General features: G+C 41.5%; 1 protein-coding gene across 1 annotated transcript in view; it reads left to right on the forward strand.

Moving 5' to 3' along the window:
- LOC142960146 (seizure protein 6 homolog) overlaps positions 1 to 18226 on the forward strand; it is an 84847-nt gene that overhangs the window by 30784 nt on the left and 35837 nt on the right. The window contains exon 2 of the mRNA XM_076101789.1: positions 17193 to 17933. Coding sequence (XP_075957904.1) covers positions 17193 to 17933 — 741 coding nt within the window. The remainder of the gene's footprint in view (positions 1 to 17192; positions 17934 to 18226) is intronic.

Below are 18226 nucleotides of genomic sequence, written 5' to 3' on the forward strand. Positions count from 1 at the left end.
CACCAAGAATGTACCACAGTGACTTCTTACCTTGAAATTGCTTCAAATATGAAGCAATTTCCATTCAGTAGTGTTATTTTATATACATTAGGTGTTCATATTTCACCTGTCCTTGACTCGTGATTATGTATGTATGTACAGAATGACTATCGTGTCACATGGGATTCAGAAATCCTGAGCTACAGCACAGTGACGGTAGCCTTCATGGTGTCAGCTTACCAAGGACATATTATGGATTTCACATCTTACAAACAATGTACAAATATTATACAATTACTTGAGAAATGTGTTTTAAACTATACAATCCATTTAGTGACAAAAACATGACAAAAACTTAAGTGTGACAGTATAACCTCCGTTTCTGTCCGTTTCTGTGTTTTCTGTTTTCAATCTGCCTCACAGCTTAGCAGAGTCATATCTCTTCTTATGAGCGATGACAATTTCCCGTGTTATTTTTTCCTCTAGGACAGGGGTGGACCAGGGGTGGTGGACCGCAGTCTGGGTCCGGACCCAGATGCTGGTGACTCCGGACCCTGGACCTTTGAGCATGTGTATATATATATATATATATATATATATATATATATATATATATATATATAGCCCAATATGATCAGAATCCTAATTTTAATAACCACAGATAAAGTCCCTGCACACACATTTCTCTTATGAGAAGATGGGAATAATATGGATATCTTGGGTTTTTTCACACCTGAATAAATACATTTAAAGCTGCAGGACAATTCAGTTAAATTCATTTTTTCTAAAATTAAGTACTTTATTTTAAGAGTCGCATTTTATTTTTTCAATCCAGTCCTTATTTTACTTGGAATAAGAGAAGAACATTTACTATTTATTATTAGAGTATGTATTATTTATAATGAATCCAGTTCAATTTGAAATCTGACAATAAATATTGTTGAGATGTTAATCAATTGAACTTTCCTTATTTGATTTGACAGTCAGTTGCTGACTACATACAGATGTTGCTACAACTGCTGCCTACTCCAATATACTGTATATGGCACTAAATCATAGCACGAGTTACATTATTGTGATGTTCCGGACCTTTGCTTGAGGAAATTCTCTCTAAATGGACTTCGCTGAATCTTAATTTAATACCCCTGCTCTAGGACCTTACCTCGCTGTAACCTTTTCTTTTTGCTGTTCAAAGCTTTTCGTTTGAATTCAAAACCATCAGGAGTAGGTAGAGGTTTTGAGAAACAACTGCAGATGCGCAAGCTGATGTCACAGACCTAAACAGTGGTGGTTCATACATTTGGTAAGACTGGACAACAGTAAACACATAATTCTTCAGAGGCAGTGCAAGTGTTGCTGTGGAGTGTGACGGGGTTTTTGGGTAAATCTAACATTTGTTTTTACAATCTGGCAGGCAAATATAAATGAAAAAAGGCCCACACATCTTTATACAAATTAGTATTGTACACTTTCTCCTTACAAATGCAAGTTTTAGCTGAAAGACGCATGGAATGTCCCTTTTTGAAGAACACGATGCTTCTCGGCTCTAAAGGGCCCTGTATCTATCAGCCATCTACAGGAAGCAGCATCATCCATCACTGTCAGTGTTAATATTGTTTCCCCTCACCTCCCAATAGGCAGCTTGTGTATTGGTTTATAACATTTATGTTTTCAGACTTGTGTACTCACAGGCCCTCACCTGGCTTTGCTCTCTGGCATCCCCCTGCCAAAACACATAAAACTAATTTCAACATTACATGCAGCCGGCATATTAACTGCCTGAGCTCGAAGACATCTTTCTCTCTCGCAGTCTCTCATCGCTCCCTTCAGGACTTAGCCGATTGGTTTGTGTTTTATAATCCGTTTCTTGTTTCAAGATTGCTTTGAAACCCTTGAATGGTCACACCCAGAAAGAAAAATAATGCAAATATTGTTTATTAATATTGACCCTTAATTATGGTAATGATGTCCTGTATGATAAAAGTAAACTTCCTACAAAGAGCATACATTTTTTTTGTTGTCATCTTTTTATGGACACGTGTGCAACTCCAAATATAAAACATTTTGCATGTTACATGAACGCGACACATCTTTGAATAAAATAAAGAAAAGAAAAGAAAACTATTGGTATTATACCCCCGCCCCTGTTAGGTTCATGGAACCTCTAGACTGTGGGGAAACCGCATGTAATCCAGCCTCTTACACAAAGAGAACCGGTTTCAATTATAAACAAAGCATTTAATACCTCTCATGCTAAAACAATTGCATAGTGGAGTACATTATTTACAGTTACACCGAATATGACCTGCTCACCCCAAAAGTCGTTACCACCCACCCAGTGGTACAGGAGCAAGAGGCCGGAATTTCTTTATCCCCCGCCTTACATAGTTCAAAAAACCTCCCATAATGTCCGTAGTTCCTATTGGCTAAATCCAGTTGGCTCCTCCTCCTCGCAGGACCCTCGCACGGGTATGACCTGTAATTGCCTGTCTAGAAATCTATCTGTCCCTTACTCCCAACATACTATTCTTTACAGTTTAAAACATTCAATGACTGTCTTTTATGGCTTAACACTTCTATGGTAAACATTCTATATAAAGATAAAGATTTGCAACTTTTGGCAAAAACCTTCACAAGTTTCACAAGCATAGAGTTAAAGGTGCTACAAATTCTACTAAGATACACTTCTAACTACAAATCACTTGTAACTACAAATTCTAAAACACTTCTACAATTATGAATCTTCTAATTATGTATTCCAAGACACTTCTAATTATGATTTCTTATTTATGAATCATTAAACACTTCTATTATAATTTCCTAAAACATAGTTCTAAACCCAAATTTCCTACAACTCCCCCCTACTCCGCTGTTCACAGCGGATTAAATAATACCTTGGAAATCACAATCCCCCTCAGCAATTCGAGGTTGAGTTTACCTATCTAAACAATAGCAAACAACAGTTCAAGTATTTTTCATCATCCACCCCTAACTGATCACCCTACGCTTGCCTCTCTACACACAATAACAGTCGATTCCGGTTGAAGTCCTCTGGTGTCCAGGTGGTGGGGCTGTAGATGGTGGAGGTGGGAATGGTCATGCATCGAGTCCAGGCTCCATCCTGAGGGCTAGAGAAAAATTTCTGAGAAGCCTTGTCTGCTCTTTTTACTTGACAAAATTACATTTCTTAATTATTGCACCCTGAAATCCCATTATAACCCAATAAAACAAAAACAATCCTCAAAATAATCAAACAAAACAATCACTCAGTCTATTTTCCAAATTTCCAGTATCTCACCGGATGTGTTTAGAAGTCCATCTGGGCCTAATCAGGTCCTTCAGGATCTCAGTGAAGATGTTCAGGAGCTGCTTGTGAAGTCCTGCTATGGCATCGATGGTGGCCTCAACTAAACAGTGGCCATCAGAAGTTCAAATTCTTCCTCATCGTCGACACGTAACTGATTGCCCCTCCTACCAGTCGGTGACTGGATTATCGACACCAGAGTTCTCTGCTAGCTCTTGGCTGAGCGTCGTCAATCCGGCCAGCGCCTTGGTCACCGATCCATCAGAAACTGTGTTATTTGGAACTAAAGTACCACAGGCGGATCCAAACTCCGCCCCTCTCAGCTAAAATCATATCTAATGCTATTCTGCAAGGTCATTAAACTAGTCTTCGCTAGCTGTGCATGCAGTCCTGATATGGCGTCCCTGGTGAAGTTTACAAAACGCTGTTGATTATAGTAAATGTAATTGATCCAATTGACATTTTTATTGAATGACACCCTTCGAGAGAAAACAGATTCTAAACCTGCAGCTATTTGATTGCTGGCTTTAAATTCATTAGACACCCCCTTGGTACCCCTATGTCATCTATGTATCTTGGCTATAAAATGAACCTCCCATGGTCCAGTCCCCCCTATTGGTCAGTACCACTTACACCTGTGGACCCCATCCACAGCCAGCTGCCTGGTGATACAATAGGCAACTGCTTTCTCCTGTCAGCGGATGCCTCTGTGTTCTCCACCTGTGAAAACAAAACTTGACTCATGTTAGTTAGCGCCCTTGTATATTCTATTGGTCGGCACCGCCCCATGGTCCTGGTGGCAGCATGGGCATCTGTCGCTGTGGGGGTCTCATGAAGGGAGGTGGTCCTGCCAGACCTGGTCTTGAGTACTGCTGATGTGGTGGGAATGGAGCCCATTGTGGTGGTGTTCTGGACTGTCTTCCGCTTCTTTTATGTGGGCAATCTCTCACCCAATGACCTTCACTCCCGCACACATGGCACTCCCCTCTTCCATACCCCCCTCTATAGTTACCTCTCCCTCTGTTGGATGCACGTGCACGTCCTCTGCCTCTGTAATGTGGTGGAGGTTGGTAGTACACCACTGTGGGGGCCGGTTCTGCTGGAATTTGTGGCTGCTGTGAGGCCTCAGCCTCGGCTACAGCCATCTGTTTCTTGGCCTGATGTTTTCTACTTATTTCTCTGTCCGCCTCCGCTATTTGAAGTTTCAGCAGGCGCAGCTTCATTCTCTTCATATCCTCCTCTCCTTTACTTTCTCTTCGTCTTTCCTCTATCTGCTGTTGTAGATCTTTTCTGGTGCGTTCTAGTTCTCTTAATTCACCTTTTAGTTCTCCTACTAGTTCTTCTACTTCCCTTCTCTGTCTATGTACCTCCTGTCTTTGTCCTTCCAACACCCTTTCTGCCGAATTTAATGTAAACATTATGCAGCCTAGGAGTATTCAATGAACTCTCAACTGAACATTTTTACCATAACAGTTAACGTGACTTACAAACAGTTTATTGCACCGTCTCATTCAACCTTTAAACGTATTTCAACACTGCTAGAACGCAGACTAGACACACGTATTATTGGACTTATTGTCCTGTTTTATTCAACCTTAAGTCCTCTGGTTTAACACGCTATTTAACTTTACCAGACCCGAAGATATTCATGAAAACCCACGGGAGTTTGACTCGACCAGTTAAGGCATCACTACTTCAGTCCGCCCAGCTCCACTAAATGCTTGTTATTCTACTTCTCTTAATTGCCCACACGATGTCTATTTTAATACACGGCAAAGGTCCGACGAGTGGGTCCCCGAGCATCGGTGTCCCATGTAACAATGGATCCCCGGCCTCAGAAGCTAACCACCGCTAGCCTTAGCACTCCTAAACAGTAAGCCGATTTCGACCCGGGAATGCGAAAACCGGACCACTAAAAGCCGCCACTTAAAGACTCTCCTGGCCACACATCTCCAGTTACGCCGATCCCAAAACAAACTGTTTTTAAACAGTTAGCCTGCTGACCCAGTAGTACACAAGCTAGGCCAGAGAGACTCCCAGTCCGTGCACACTAGTACCGCCGAGCAGACTAACCACTTTTTAATTCCAATGTGGCAATTTTCCTTTTTATTACAGTGCTCGTAATATTAACCCTTAATCACAGCACTCGTAATATTCACCCTTATAGTCAGTACCCTTAATTCATTCTGCAGTATGTTTCACAATGTAAATATACATTACTCAGTTTGGAAATGTTACCCATAGCATCAACACATGCTACTTAGCGTCATGCGTCTCCCCTCGTGGTCAGCCTCTGGGCACAAATCACGGCCATTTCCGGCTAAAATTCCTATTTCTACCTAAACAGATTTCATTAAACGGCTCTGCGTACCTTTTGTTCGTGGCCACTCCAAAAATTTCCGTGATTCATGACCATAAGCTTGCACGAAACCAGTCGAAGAGGTCGTCCCATCTGGGGTGCCAAATTGTTAGGTTCATGGAACCTCTAGACTGTGGGGAAACTGCATGTAATCCAGCCTCTTACACAAAGAACCGGTTTCAATTATAAACAAAGCATTTAATACCTCTCATGCTAAAACAATTGCATAGTGGAGTATATTATTTACAGTTACACCGAATATGACCTGCTCACCCCAAAAGTCATTACCACCCACCCAGTGGTACAGGAGCAAGAGGCCGGAATTTCTTTATCCCCCGCCTTACATAGTTCAAAAAACCTCCCATAATGTCCGTAGTTCCTATTGGCTAAATCCAGTTGGCTCCTCCTCCTCGCAGGACCCTCGCACGGGTATGACCTGTAATTGCCTGTCTAGAAATCTATCTGTCCCTTACTCCCAACATACTATTCTTTACAGTTTAAAACATTCAATGACTGTCTTTTATGGCTTAACACTTCTATGGTAAACATTCTATATAAAGATAAAGATTTGCAACTTTTGGCAAAAACCTTCACAAGTTTCACAAGCATAGAGTTAAAGGTGCTACAAATTCTACTAAGATACACTTCTAACTACAAATCACTTGTAACTACAAATTCTAAAACACTTCTACAATTATGAATCTTCTAATTATGTATTCCAAGACACTTCTAATTATGATTTCTTATTTATGAATCATTAAACACTTCTATTATAATTTCCTAAAACATAGTTCTAAACCCAAATTTCCTACACCCCCCCCCCCCCCCCCCCACCAACAAAAAAAATAAATAATAAAGTGGAAGAAGTTCATGAAAACTGCCCTGTAGGGAACAGATATGTTGATACAAAATATGAAATAGAAAGCTCTATTGTAAGAAATAAGGCAGTAGTCCCGATCAAAACAAGAATATTGTCACCCCACTTAAATGCAATCTTCCGGCATGTGCGTCACGTTTAGATTGAACATGGTCTTCAAAGAATGGGAACCTTATGGTGGGTCTTTCTATCAAGCTGCGTGTCTGTCTTTTTACTTCCAAGAAATTCAATCGTCACGTGTCACAAACATACAACAATTTCAAACACAGCGTCTCTCTGCTCCCCCTGACTTCTAGTCCCCTGGACCACTTTATTTTGCTTGCTTGCTCCAGCCGAGTGCACAGAAAATACTTGTGCTCAGATTGTGGGAGATGCAAGTGCCAGAGTGATTTTTGTCTGAGAGTCTGCCCGTCCACCTTCTTCGAACCAATCCTGTAAATACATAAAGGTCAAGGCTCACACTTGAATGCGATCGCTTCTGCTCTGCCTTCCAGGGCTATTGCATTAATCACCTTACCCCCCCCCCCCCCATCCACATAGACATTCACATCCACGTTTTAGAATGTGAAAACGTGAAGGTAAAACAGTTTGTAGATGAAATTCACATGTAATTCACACAGATTTTCCTTGTGTCTGAAAGCCTAGCGTCCGTATCAGAAATCATTGATGAGACACAATATTCATCTGTGAAGTTCCTCATGGCATCAGGTGGAAATGAGCAGCTCTGGCCAAGATATCAGAAAACTAAAACCACAGTGTGAGATATCAGGGCAAACGTTCAGCCTGATTGCTAGCAAAAAGTAGCATAACGCACCGTCCTTAATATCCTCCCCAAATATCACACACCATGCATATTTAATGCATGCTTTGTCCACTTTTGGGGTTGCCACGGACAAAGGACTATGTTGTTGAGCAATGAGAATCAGTACGCTGAACGCGAGTGTGGCTGTGTGTGCAGGGAAACCGCAGATTTGTGTTACACAAGCATGTAAAGCCTGTGCTATCCAGCTGTGCATGTATGCGTGTGAATGCACCAGGCAGCACACATCACAGGAGTGGTACTGTACTGAATGTCACACAATAAAGGGGGGGGGGGGGGGGGGGGGAGACAAATGGAGCAGCTGGTCAGGTGAGAACTACTGTAAGGCACAGTGTAAACTATATGCTGAATATTAAGTCTGAGCTTAAATAGACACAGAGAATGTCTTACTGCGAATGCCAGCAGGCCTGTTTCAAAGGAAGGTGACTCTGCAGGAGAAGACTCCCACAGAGTATAAGACCGAGTCAACAGATTTCTAGTTTGCATGAGTGCTCGGGTGAGGAAACTATTTGGATAATTGTGCCTGAGTGAAGTAGGCTGCAGGCCCGATGTTGGATTTATTCTACAAACATATTTATCATATATACCTATAGGTAATTATTTTTAAACTGATGAAAACATGGATCTCTCTGTACTCTCATTCAATAAGAAATGTTTCTCTCTGACTTTCTCTCTTTGTCTTCCATTCTGCTGCAATGAAAGCCATCCGAGACAGCAGTGAAAATGGCGGGGTGCCAAGCGAGCCCACCTCACCCACTTTTAACCTCATCTTTATGGCCTCGAGCAAATGCTGCCATTCTTGCACATGTTGGGACTTCACCATGTGGTTGAAACAAAGACATGGCATTTCAACAGCCTGATTTGGGTTAAACCACGCCATCCCCCATCAGGCATCAAAATCTCACCTATGTGTAAGATTTGGTTTAACCTGCAGAAGGAAGATTCACGGAATCCCCGTATTCTTCAGAGGAAGAGAAGGATAACTTCTACGCCCCGCTCTCTACCGATTCAAGTCGACATTTGCCGGTCGATGAAGGGAGAAATCCCGCCTAACTTCCGAAGAATTAATCCCCGCTGTCATACGGAGGATTTGTTTGCTTCGTAGCTCGCGGAACCAGTGAAGCTCTGTTTCCCGAATAGAGAACGAAATTCGAAGAAACACACCAACTGCTACAAAGTGATCTCATTTAAGTGACGTTTGTCTGAGCAGAAATAGGTCATAGTGTGTTTGTAACCTTGTTTTGTTTAAGTTGTGCTTGTTGCTGCTGTGAAAGGGTTGTTCCACACTGCTGTGCTTTGCTGTATTTAAATCCGTCACCGCGAGTGAGGTCCGTAAACTGTACTTTAGAACTTAAAGGTCCAGTCCCACAATTGCTGCGCCTGAGTTTGCCAGTTGGGCTTCTGTGCAATCAAGTTACAGTCACCGTACTTTACCGGTAAGGATTTACCTTGTATTAAATTCCTCCTTCTTTTCTTTCCAAACTAACCCACACACATTCACACACACACACCTATACGCCGCTACGCTTATTTCATACACACGTGGCATGTAAGCGCGGCCTATTGTGTATTTTATTCACTGTTAAATAATAGTGTTCCATTTTTGGAGTCTTGCGCAGCATAATCACTCAAGTGGCTACGTCCGCCATCTTGTTCCCCCTCGCTCTCCTTTGTCTCCCACCACTTTTTTTTCTACACACACGCACACACACGCACACACTCCTCACCACGTGATTGTTTGTTGCTTTTATGTAGAATGCTGTAGTTGTATAATAGATTTTTATTGATTTATATTATTGGTTTTAAATCAGTATTGTTAAGTAAATAAAATAATAATTGAAATTATTGATAATAATTGTATTACTATCAATAATTTCATTTTCCTACTCGCTAATAACCAGATCCCAACATACAAACCACTTACAGCACTCCAGTTCCTTTCAGGTTAGCTTCATCAGCCTGAACACAGGAGCTCTGTACTGGTTGCTAAAAGCAAAAGATAGAAAAAACAACGACAAAGGCCTCTGATGCATCTTACTTGCACTTCAATTTCCCTAGTTTCAGATGGTCTTTTTGTGAGATGAGAGAGTTCTTGAGGCTGAAATGACTCTTTTCCTGCTTCGGTGTTATTACAGGAGCCTCCTTACAAGATGGAGTAATGACAGGTGTAATGGCGCAGATAGGCATGCCAAGCTATGACTATAGTACACAGATAAGGTTGGAAATCGCGAGCGTGGTGGTTTAGTGGCATTATCCTGGGGCTGATTGAATTGTTATGGGGCTGGGGAATGACTTGGAGAGGGATGGAGGACGTGACATCAATCAAGTAGCTTTTAAATTCACTACTAATGTCTGTGTTGTCAGGAGGAGAGCCAGATGTACAACCTGCACCCTCAGAGAATATGGACATATGTGTGTACATTGCATAATGTTCTTCTATATACTTATACGTTACATAATTGCAATGCTAAAAGTAATACAGGTTGCTGCCACTTCCCAACCACTGTTAAAAAGACATTTTGTTGACAATATAGTAATCCACTACATATTTGAAAGTTGTATGTCTTGTTTCACCCACAGCTCTATTCTTAATTGACTCCACCATGGAGTAAATGAGAAGAAAATGAAAAGATAAATGACTCTAATGGGAGGAAATGAAGTGTGAAAAGAGACACTCCTCCCAGTATTTTCCAGGATGCGACACATTGGTAAATTAAAATACATCCGGCTTCTATATAAAACAGATTCTGCCATGATTACAGAAAATGATGGGATTTTAATACCAGACATTTGTACAACAAGACATGCATTCATTCATTTCTTAGTTCTCTGGTAAACAAATAAATAAACAAATTGTTAAAACTGAAAATTAAAGAAAGCCCAGAAGAAGACGAAATAAAGGCTTGGAAAATGCAAATTGATGAAGCTAACAAACGATTGCCAACTAAACCACATTCAACCCTTCACCATAGAGTTCAGATTTGTTTAAGGCTGGCCCATTTACCCCCTGCAGCTTTAGTGCTTTACAGTAGATTTCATGCAAGTAGCGCGGCTGGGTAGCTCTGTTTTTGTTCTGCTCGAGCTTAAAGGTCGGGTCTTACGAGCTTCCTAGCACCATTACGACACAGTTTGTTTAAAGCCTGTCTGAAGGACAATGCTCAATGAACCGGAGCACAGAAAGGCCATAATAAATGAAAGGTAAAAGTTATGGTTCCGCTCAATGAAGTCAAAGGGCAGATGGAGGATAAAAGTGTGTCTCATTTCAATATTCTGTTATCCTCACGACTCAAAAACCAGGCAGACAGTAAAAGCTTAATTTGATGCTCAGAAATTTGAATCTCACCACAGTTCATGGATGCACTATTCTGGGTGTTTGACTGGAAATCACTGTGTGATTTGTGACCTTTTTTTGAAAGGCTTATTCTTCCAGCTAGTGCTCACTTAATTTCATTTTCTTCCTGCTACCTTTTTTTAAAATATAATTTATTTCCATGTCTATGCACTTGTCACACCCACACACCAAATTTAATTAACAATGCATTAGGTTAACTAATGGAATCAATTTATCAGTTTCACCCCATTATTTCCTCTACTCTTTCCTTATGGCTTCATGCAAACACGTGCAGAAGCTGCACATACTGCACCAAATGCCACTACTGGGAAATGTTCACCTTATGTTCGAATGAATTCATGAGCTCAAAGCTCCACTGGGAACCCTAAAATGAGTCATGTAGAGTGATCTGAAGGCCTCGTATCTGAGCCCAGCGGAAGCGGCTTATTGATTTGCTTGTCTAGTGGCTCTCTGTAATAATAAGGAAATAAAGCCCCTGGATATAAGGAGATTGATGTCAATCAGCAGCCTGCCTCAAGTGTGGCTTGTCCCATCTTATTAGTGCTCTCTACATGCACTGAGTGTTTACTGATGACTCCATTGATATGCAACTGAGGAGAGGAGGCTATGTGTTGCCATCTTGAGGAGGAGTCCCTTATGATTGCTCACTTTGTCATCTTTGTCAGTGTCCGATGAGAGGTTGCCATGGTTCCATCAGGTCAAAGCGTGAGCTTGTACCTCCACTAACGCATATGCAGGATGTGCCGGACGCTCTTTGTTATAATCTAGTCAGTAGAGATGAGAAATAGGGCTGGAAACATGCGTCATCGTTTTATGCAAACCACATTTGTCTTCTAGAATGTTTTTGCAGCCCAGTTGAGACGTTGAGTTCGGTTATAGGATTTTTATTTTGCAGCAAGGCAGAATAAAAAGACAATGACATGAAACATAAACACAATGAAAACACAAGACAATTGAAGACAATAAAAAGGGTCGGTACCACACGCAATTCAGAATACAATAAAAGGTGTATGATGAAAGCAAGGAAAACAGCAACATGAAGAACAAAAATTGGAAATAAAAAATGTGTAACAGATGATGGCATAACATCCTGGTTATTCTCATTCTTCATCCAGCAAGATGTCTTTTCGAGGTTTAGAGTTGGACTACACCTTTTCAAACATTAATGTGGCAGATAAAGTATAGAGCTTGCCAGAGATAGGAAGTACAAATTGTGTAATTATTTTCACTCTATAACTCCACTCGCTTGACCTCAGGACACAGATACTGGTTTTACTGAACCATTTGTTCAGGTTTGTTTTGGTACTTTTAAATTGTCAAGTCAGATTTTTCTGCACCATTAACTAAATGATCTTGTAATAACGGCTTCGTATTTAGCTCTAGTCTTAAAACAGGGTTGGTGTGACTTTACATAGACGTTACAAGTGATGGGGCTTAAGGGCAGCAGCATCAAACTCTTCTGGTGAGCGTTTATTCTCCGAGACCCTGACATGTCCTAAATGTGCTCTGCTTAATGTGCACACAGAAGAAACATATTTCCCCCAAGACAATAAATGGTATTTTATTGTATTTGTGACACTGCTCAGAATAAGATAACAGTAATCTCATTCTGTCACGGTAATTACCACCATTAATTTATGAATTAGCCCTACAGTAATTAACCAGCTTCAGTGTGGTGAGGTGTAATGCAGTTACACGCATAGCCTCTGGAGTGTGCATCTACTTTTAGCAGTTGGATCTGCAGTAAATTAAGTTTAACTGAGGTATGCGCTATATTATATTTCACACCATGCTATGTCTGCTGTCACTTGCACTCAGCCCATAGCAACACATTATTGATCACTAGTTGTACAGCAAAGCACAACTTTCACACACGTTAGCATCTCTTCGTGATTGTAATCACTGCCTGTGACTTGATCCAACTTGCTGGTGTGTGAAGGTTTAAACATGATACACATTCTGTGGACCTGACAGAGCCCATCAAGATCACTTTGTTCTGACAGTGGCCTGGTTTTGCCAGCATATTACAGGACCTCTATACTTGATTGGAGTCCTTCAAGCACAGTAAATTTAAAGTCGGCTGGCTGTACAGGGTGTGATTTTCTAAGTATGGATGGAAACGGGTGAGAACAGGACCTGCCTGTGTTTCAAATTTCCACCGTAGCCAGATCCGGAGAGAATCATCTCTGGCAACAGTTTTTTTTTTTGGTCAATTTGACAGTAATACAAGGTTGGATAACAACTCAAACACGTATAATGTCAGTGTTTGCATTACATTATAGTTTATTACCCAAAGGTTTGAGAACGTAAAGTTGAGTTTGTGTGTGCTTGTGCCAGCGGACTTATCTTGAAGGTACGAATTAACTCCACTGTAAAACAAAATGAACCTGGCCCACTAGCCGTTTTGCAGCCTGTATTGAAAAGGAGGCAGAGCATTCTTGGTGAATATATTGGCAGTCTCCATTAATAAACAGTTATTTTACTTGTTTGGTTTGTCATTGTGAAGTCTTTAGGTAATGGAAAGTTAATTCCCTGCCTGTTTCAAAATGTTGTTCACCGTTTCCATTTATACCGTTACCAATATCTTTGAATTGCATAGCCCTGAACAAAAGGTGCGATACAAATGGGGTTTGATTGATGGACTGATTGTCATGTTCAGAATCGAGTAGGGGAGGCACCGGAGTTGGCCAATCAGATTCCACCAGGGGGTGATGCCACTCCCGGTGCAGCCCCTGGCAAGAGGCTATGTCTTGTAAATGCTTTATAAAATGTTGTCTTTAGTCTCCTTATGTTGTGCAAATTTACATTTTAAAATTTTCATTGGCATGCTCTACAACTGTGCTATGCGTTTTCCCAGTCTACTTGCATTTTAAGATGGCATGCTTATGTTGTTGTAACGTTTGGAATTTCCACAATTTAGTCTTTATCCTATCGTGCATCCGGCAGGTTTGTCAGCAGCTCAGATGTAAAACATTTCACATCATTTACAGAAAAGATTAAAAAGGTTATCTATGTGTGTAAATATGACAAAACCTCTTTATATTTGCAACTAATGAATGCAACAAAAAAAAGACTGTAACTGGTTCTTTCCTGTTGTATTTATTGATTTACATTTGTAATTCAGTCTTCTGCTCTATTCTGTGAAACCTCAACTGTAAACAGCCAATTAAGGCTCAGCAATGAGGAGAGTTTGGTAGCAGCACTGGCTCCTCTGTAATCACCACAGTGAGGTCTCCAACCTGTACACATTGATCCCGTATTGATCCGTGTATGAGAAACTCTGGTTCAACCCAGTTCTCTGTTCTCACTCTCCACTTCCACTCAATATTCTGACTGAAGGGAGGCAACTGGATGGTCAATAGCTGACTAGCACAGATAGAGAGAGAGAGACAAAGAGACAAAGATAAGAAAATAAAAAGATAGGCCAGTTGCCAGTTCGGTGCAGCAATAACAATGATCTTGTCAAAAGCACAACTTCCCAAGCTTCACGATACAGTATTTTTGAGATTCCTCTCTACTTTGCAACTACGAGGAGCGGGGGCAGCCTTATAAACTTCAATCATTGATGAAGACCTCCCTTTACACTGTTTATTCTCGCCGGTTGTGAGACATGTCAAATATGCTTACTTTGCCTTTTATAGAGCAGTCTTGTAGTGACAGAATAAGGCTACAAGGAAATGTTCCTCCTCCATCTTAGAACATCAAAAGGTCTTTGAATTGCTTCTGTCACCAAGAAAGATAAATGTTGTGTTGTCGCGTCTACCAAACCCATGTGTCAATTCTGTCAGCCTGGGAGAGGCTTTGTAACAAAATTGTTTACTCTTCCTCTTGAGTAGCCCGATCAAACTTTTATTAGTGTGCTGGATTGTCGTAAAACTGCTCTGCATCAGCAAAATGTTACAGTGGCTTACAACTACTTTTGTTATGAGCAAAGCAGAGCCTCTCCTGTGGCGCACTTAATTTTTTTTTACATTAATTCCGGCACCATTTAAAAATGTAAATGTACGTTTCCCGTAATGAGGGCTCCAATAGAATCAATGCAAACAAGTCGGTTTTCCATAGTGAACGTTTGCCTGAAAAGCAACTGGCGCTGGTGATCAATAAACCCAAATGAGCCTGTCGATTGGAGAACATGCAAGCTTTACAATCTAATCAGATGTTAAGAACTGATCACAAACAACAATAGACAATTGACTGGATGTGAAACTCACCACGGAAAGCATTAAAGAATACATTACATTCTTTCACCCGTCACATGCTGCTGTATTTTACTTGACATCTGAAATGTGCACAAACATCGTATAACCATTCAACTTTGTTTTGATGTGCAACATTCATCCTCTCGGAGCGTCGGAGCTGACACAAATGCTCACCATGGCGATAGCCCACGCTTTTGCTGCCTGTGTCAACAGCATCCTTTCATCTACGAGCATGAAAAGTGTGCTGGCAGCTTTTTTGCCTCATTTAAGACGAACGGATTCAAGCTGATTAAGGTTTGAAAGCAGATGGCATTGTTTCATGTACACATAAGAGGATTATATGAACTTCCCCAGCCTTTTTGTGATATCATTCTTACATCATGCAAAAAAAAAAACACACACATGGTATTGTTTTATGTGTGGATGCAATTAGATGGAGAAGGAGAAAAATGACAGAGTGAAAGAAAGAATTCAGAGTCGGGTGTGGCATTTTTAGTCAGCTCCTCTCACCGTCCTAAAAATATGTTGATTGCTGTATTCCTACATCTGTCTTCCCAAGATAGAAACACACACCTTACAAAGAGCCAGTCAGCACTAACATTTCAAAACAATGAAAAAAAAAATCTAAATCTTAAGCATGTGTGTGTAACTAGCAGCCAGCTGGAGAACATTTGATCATTTCAGGATTGCTGTCCTGTCAAAGCCACTAAGGAACTAAGACATTTGTCTTTCTGATGTTTACACTGCCTGGAGGATTTGCAGTGGTGGGAACCATCCATTCATTAGGATTTGTACAAACAACCGATGTGAGGAAATGTAGCAGATAATGGAGTAGATATGGCAAGTTTGGACTCATTGTGCAATTTGTAAGGAAAAATGCACACTTATGTTTATATCTAAAGCCATCCCCCAAAGAGTACAGGTAGGCTGTAGTAATCAAATAGCGTTCCACATTCTGTAGAGTAGCCAGTAGGTTGATCTCTTGGCGAGTTATAGTTGATTAATGTATGTAAACTTGGTACCGAACAGTGGTTACATAACCCTATGAATGAGCCACAACTTAACCATGAGCACACGTCGTGCGCTCCGATTACCAATAGCGCTACGCCCCTGGCACTCAGCTATTTGGCTGGCAGCCGACGCGTATGGAGAGCTAATCAGCAAAGTGACATGCTCTCTCGTTGCGTCTCCATGTTTTATAGGGCCAAACCAACCAATCAGACAATGGCATTTTTATGATTGGTTGAATTGACAAGGACAAAATAAAACACTTTATTTTTGGTGTGACAAGAGGATACTTGGGACATTGCCCATGCCTGGAACGGGCCACAGATTAAACAATTATCAAATGCATGCATCCATCTGTGGTTGGTGATTATTTCGATAACCTCTAAATGCGTTGTGCTTCTTTAACTGAAATTCAGTCATTGTCAGAATGGCAACTTGTGCCGGCAAAATGTCTTCTGTGACTCGCAATAATGTGTTGTGTGTTTTTTTTCTTCTGTGGAACTTTTAACAATGCCTGCTCTGTTTGAGTGGTGTGTGTGTGAGGTTGAAAAAAAAAGGAAGAGAATAAGAGTACAGTACTAGCCTACAGAAGAATGCCTTAGAAAAATATGTGCTTTTTAAAATCTTTTTATCTTACAAGCAACCAGACTATTTCTGCTTAGTGTCTCTCCGCTCTGAGATTCCACCGCCTGCGGGGTGCGATTGTGGAATTTGCCTTTGATTATAAACTGGCTTTCTGCGAGCCCCTACTCACCACTGTCAGTATTCATCGTCCGCATCTTAAAATCTGAATTAGAGAACGTTCTTTCATGAAATGTGGCATGTCAAGCACAAAAAGATTTTTCAACACTGAAGATGCACTTGAAAATACGCTGTATGTGTTCTTTCATAGGATACTATACAATCATATCATGCATGCTGTACCTTACTTGGAGTGACCTACATATGTCAACCCATTGGACTGGTGTGCTATTACTTAAGCTTCTGTAAAGGATAGTAAAAGGGATTACTGCGCTGCTGCCCCTCCCCCCAAAGACACACACAAGCACACTGGATAATGAACCGATTTAAATAGCAATAAAATGTGTGTGTGGAAGAATTATACAAGAGGACAGCCTCTCACCTCATTAGGAATAATTTTGGTAGATTATAGGCTGGCAGTCTTGATGATTCTATAATGAACCTGTCAAAAAGATGTACTGCTCTTGTGCACTGTATGTTGCTTTTGTAGCTCACTGGCCTGGAATATTGTATTTAATACAACCATATTCTCTTTTTTTCCTTTTACTCTTAGCGCCAAAGGAAAACAACGGCATCAGTAAGAGGACACTGGACCCAGACAAGGACTCGTCAACACAGGACACGGAGAGCGAAGTCCACTCCGTCACCACCGTCTCACCAATGAACATCCCCAACCACCGGCCTGTCCTCAAGGGCCTGCTGCTTCATGAGCACCTACTTTCAAGGGATTTCCAGGGGGACCAACACTTTTTTAAGAGGGATGGCTCTGTGGCTGCATATTCCACCATGCCAGGCTCTGTGTCTGCCTCAGATGCAAGGGACCCTGTCACTCAGCTGGTGCCCCACGAGGATGCCCCAGCCTTTTCAGACATTGCCACCACTGCCACTGTGGCTGCCACCTCCCCACTGACCACATTTTCTCCGACAACACCAAGGCCGCCCATGTCTGTCCCTCAAAAGAAGTCCTCTAAGACAAGGGGGGCGGACAAGGTCGAGCCAACAACAGACTCCCTCACCACTCAAGTGACACCAAATCATAGAGGCTCAGTCAGCGAAAACCCAGTGGCGTCTTTATCATCGCATAGAAGTCGACCTCAAATTTGGAGTGCGCCTCCAATAGAAGCGACCCTGGCCCCCTCCTCAATGCGGATGGAGGAAGGAGAAGCGAGGGAAACAGCGCTGAAAAAGAAAACCAGCCCCGATCGTCCCCTCCCTAACCTAACTTCCCGAGAGGAAGGGGCCAACACGACGTCCACAACAGTAATCACCACCATCACCACCATGCAAACAGCAGGTAGGCATGTTCATGTTTCCTTTGACTTTCAAAGATGACATTCAAATGACTTTATTCAATAAATAGCAGCCGCATCCAAATAACTTTTGCCCTGATGGAAATTCTATATTGAGGGTACTTCCTCCCCCAAAGATTAACCTCATCCGTCCCAGAGGGCAAGAAAATTAAGCATCAGGTCATCAACATCGCCAGTGTTCATTTCGCATGCTGCACACCACTATTCATCCCTCCAGTGGGGATAACAGAATCGCTCATGTGTCAGAAACAATCTGATTTTCCCTGATGTGTCCTGC

Source organism: Anarhichas minor, unplaced genomic scaffold (genome assembly GCF_050575085.1).
Source record: "Anarhichas minor isolate MPS153535 unplaced genomic scaffold, ASM5057508v1 ptg000027l, whole genome shotgun sequence".
In the NCBI taxonomy this organism is placed as follows: Eukaryota; Metazoa; Chordata; class Actinopteri; order Perciformes; family Anarhichadidae; genus Anarhichas; species Anarhichas minor.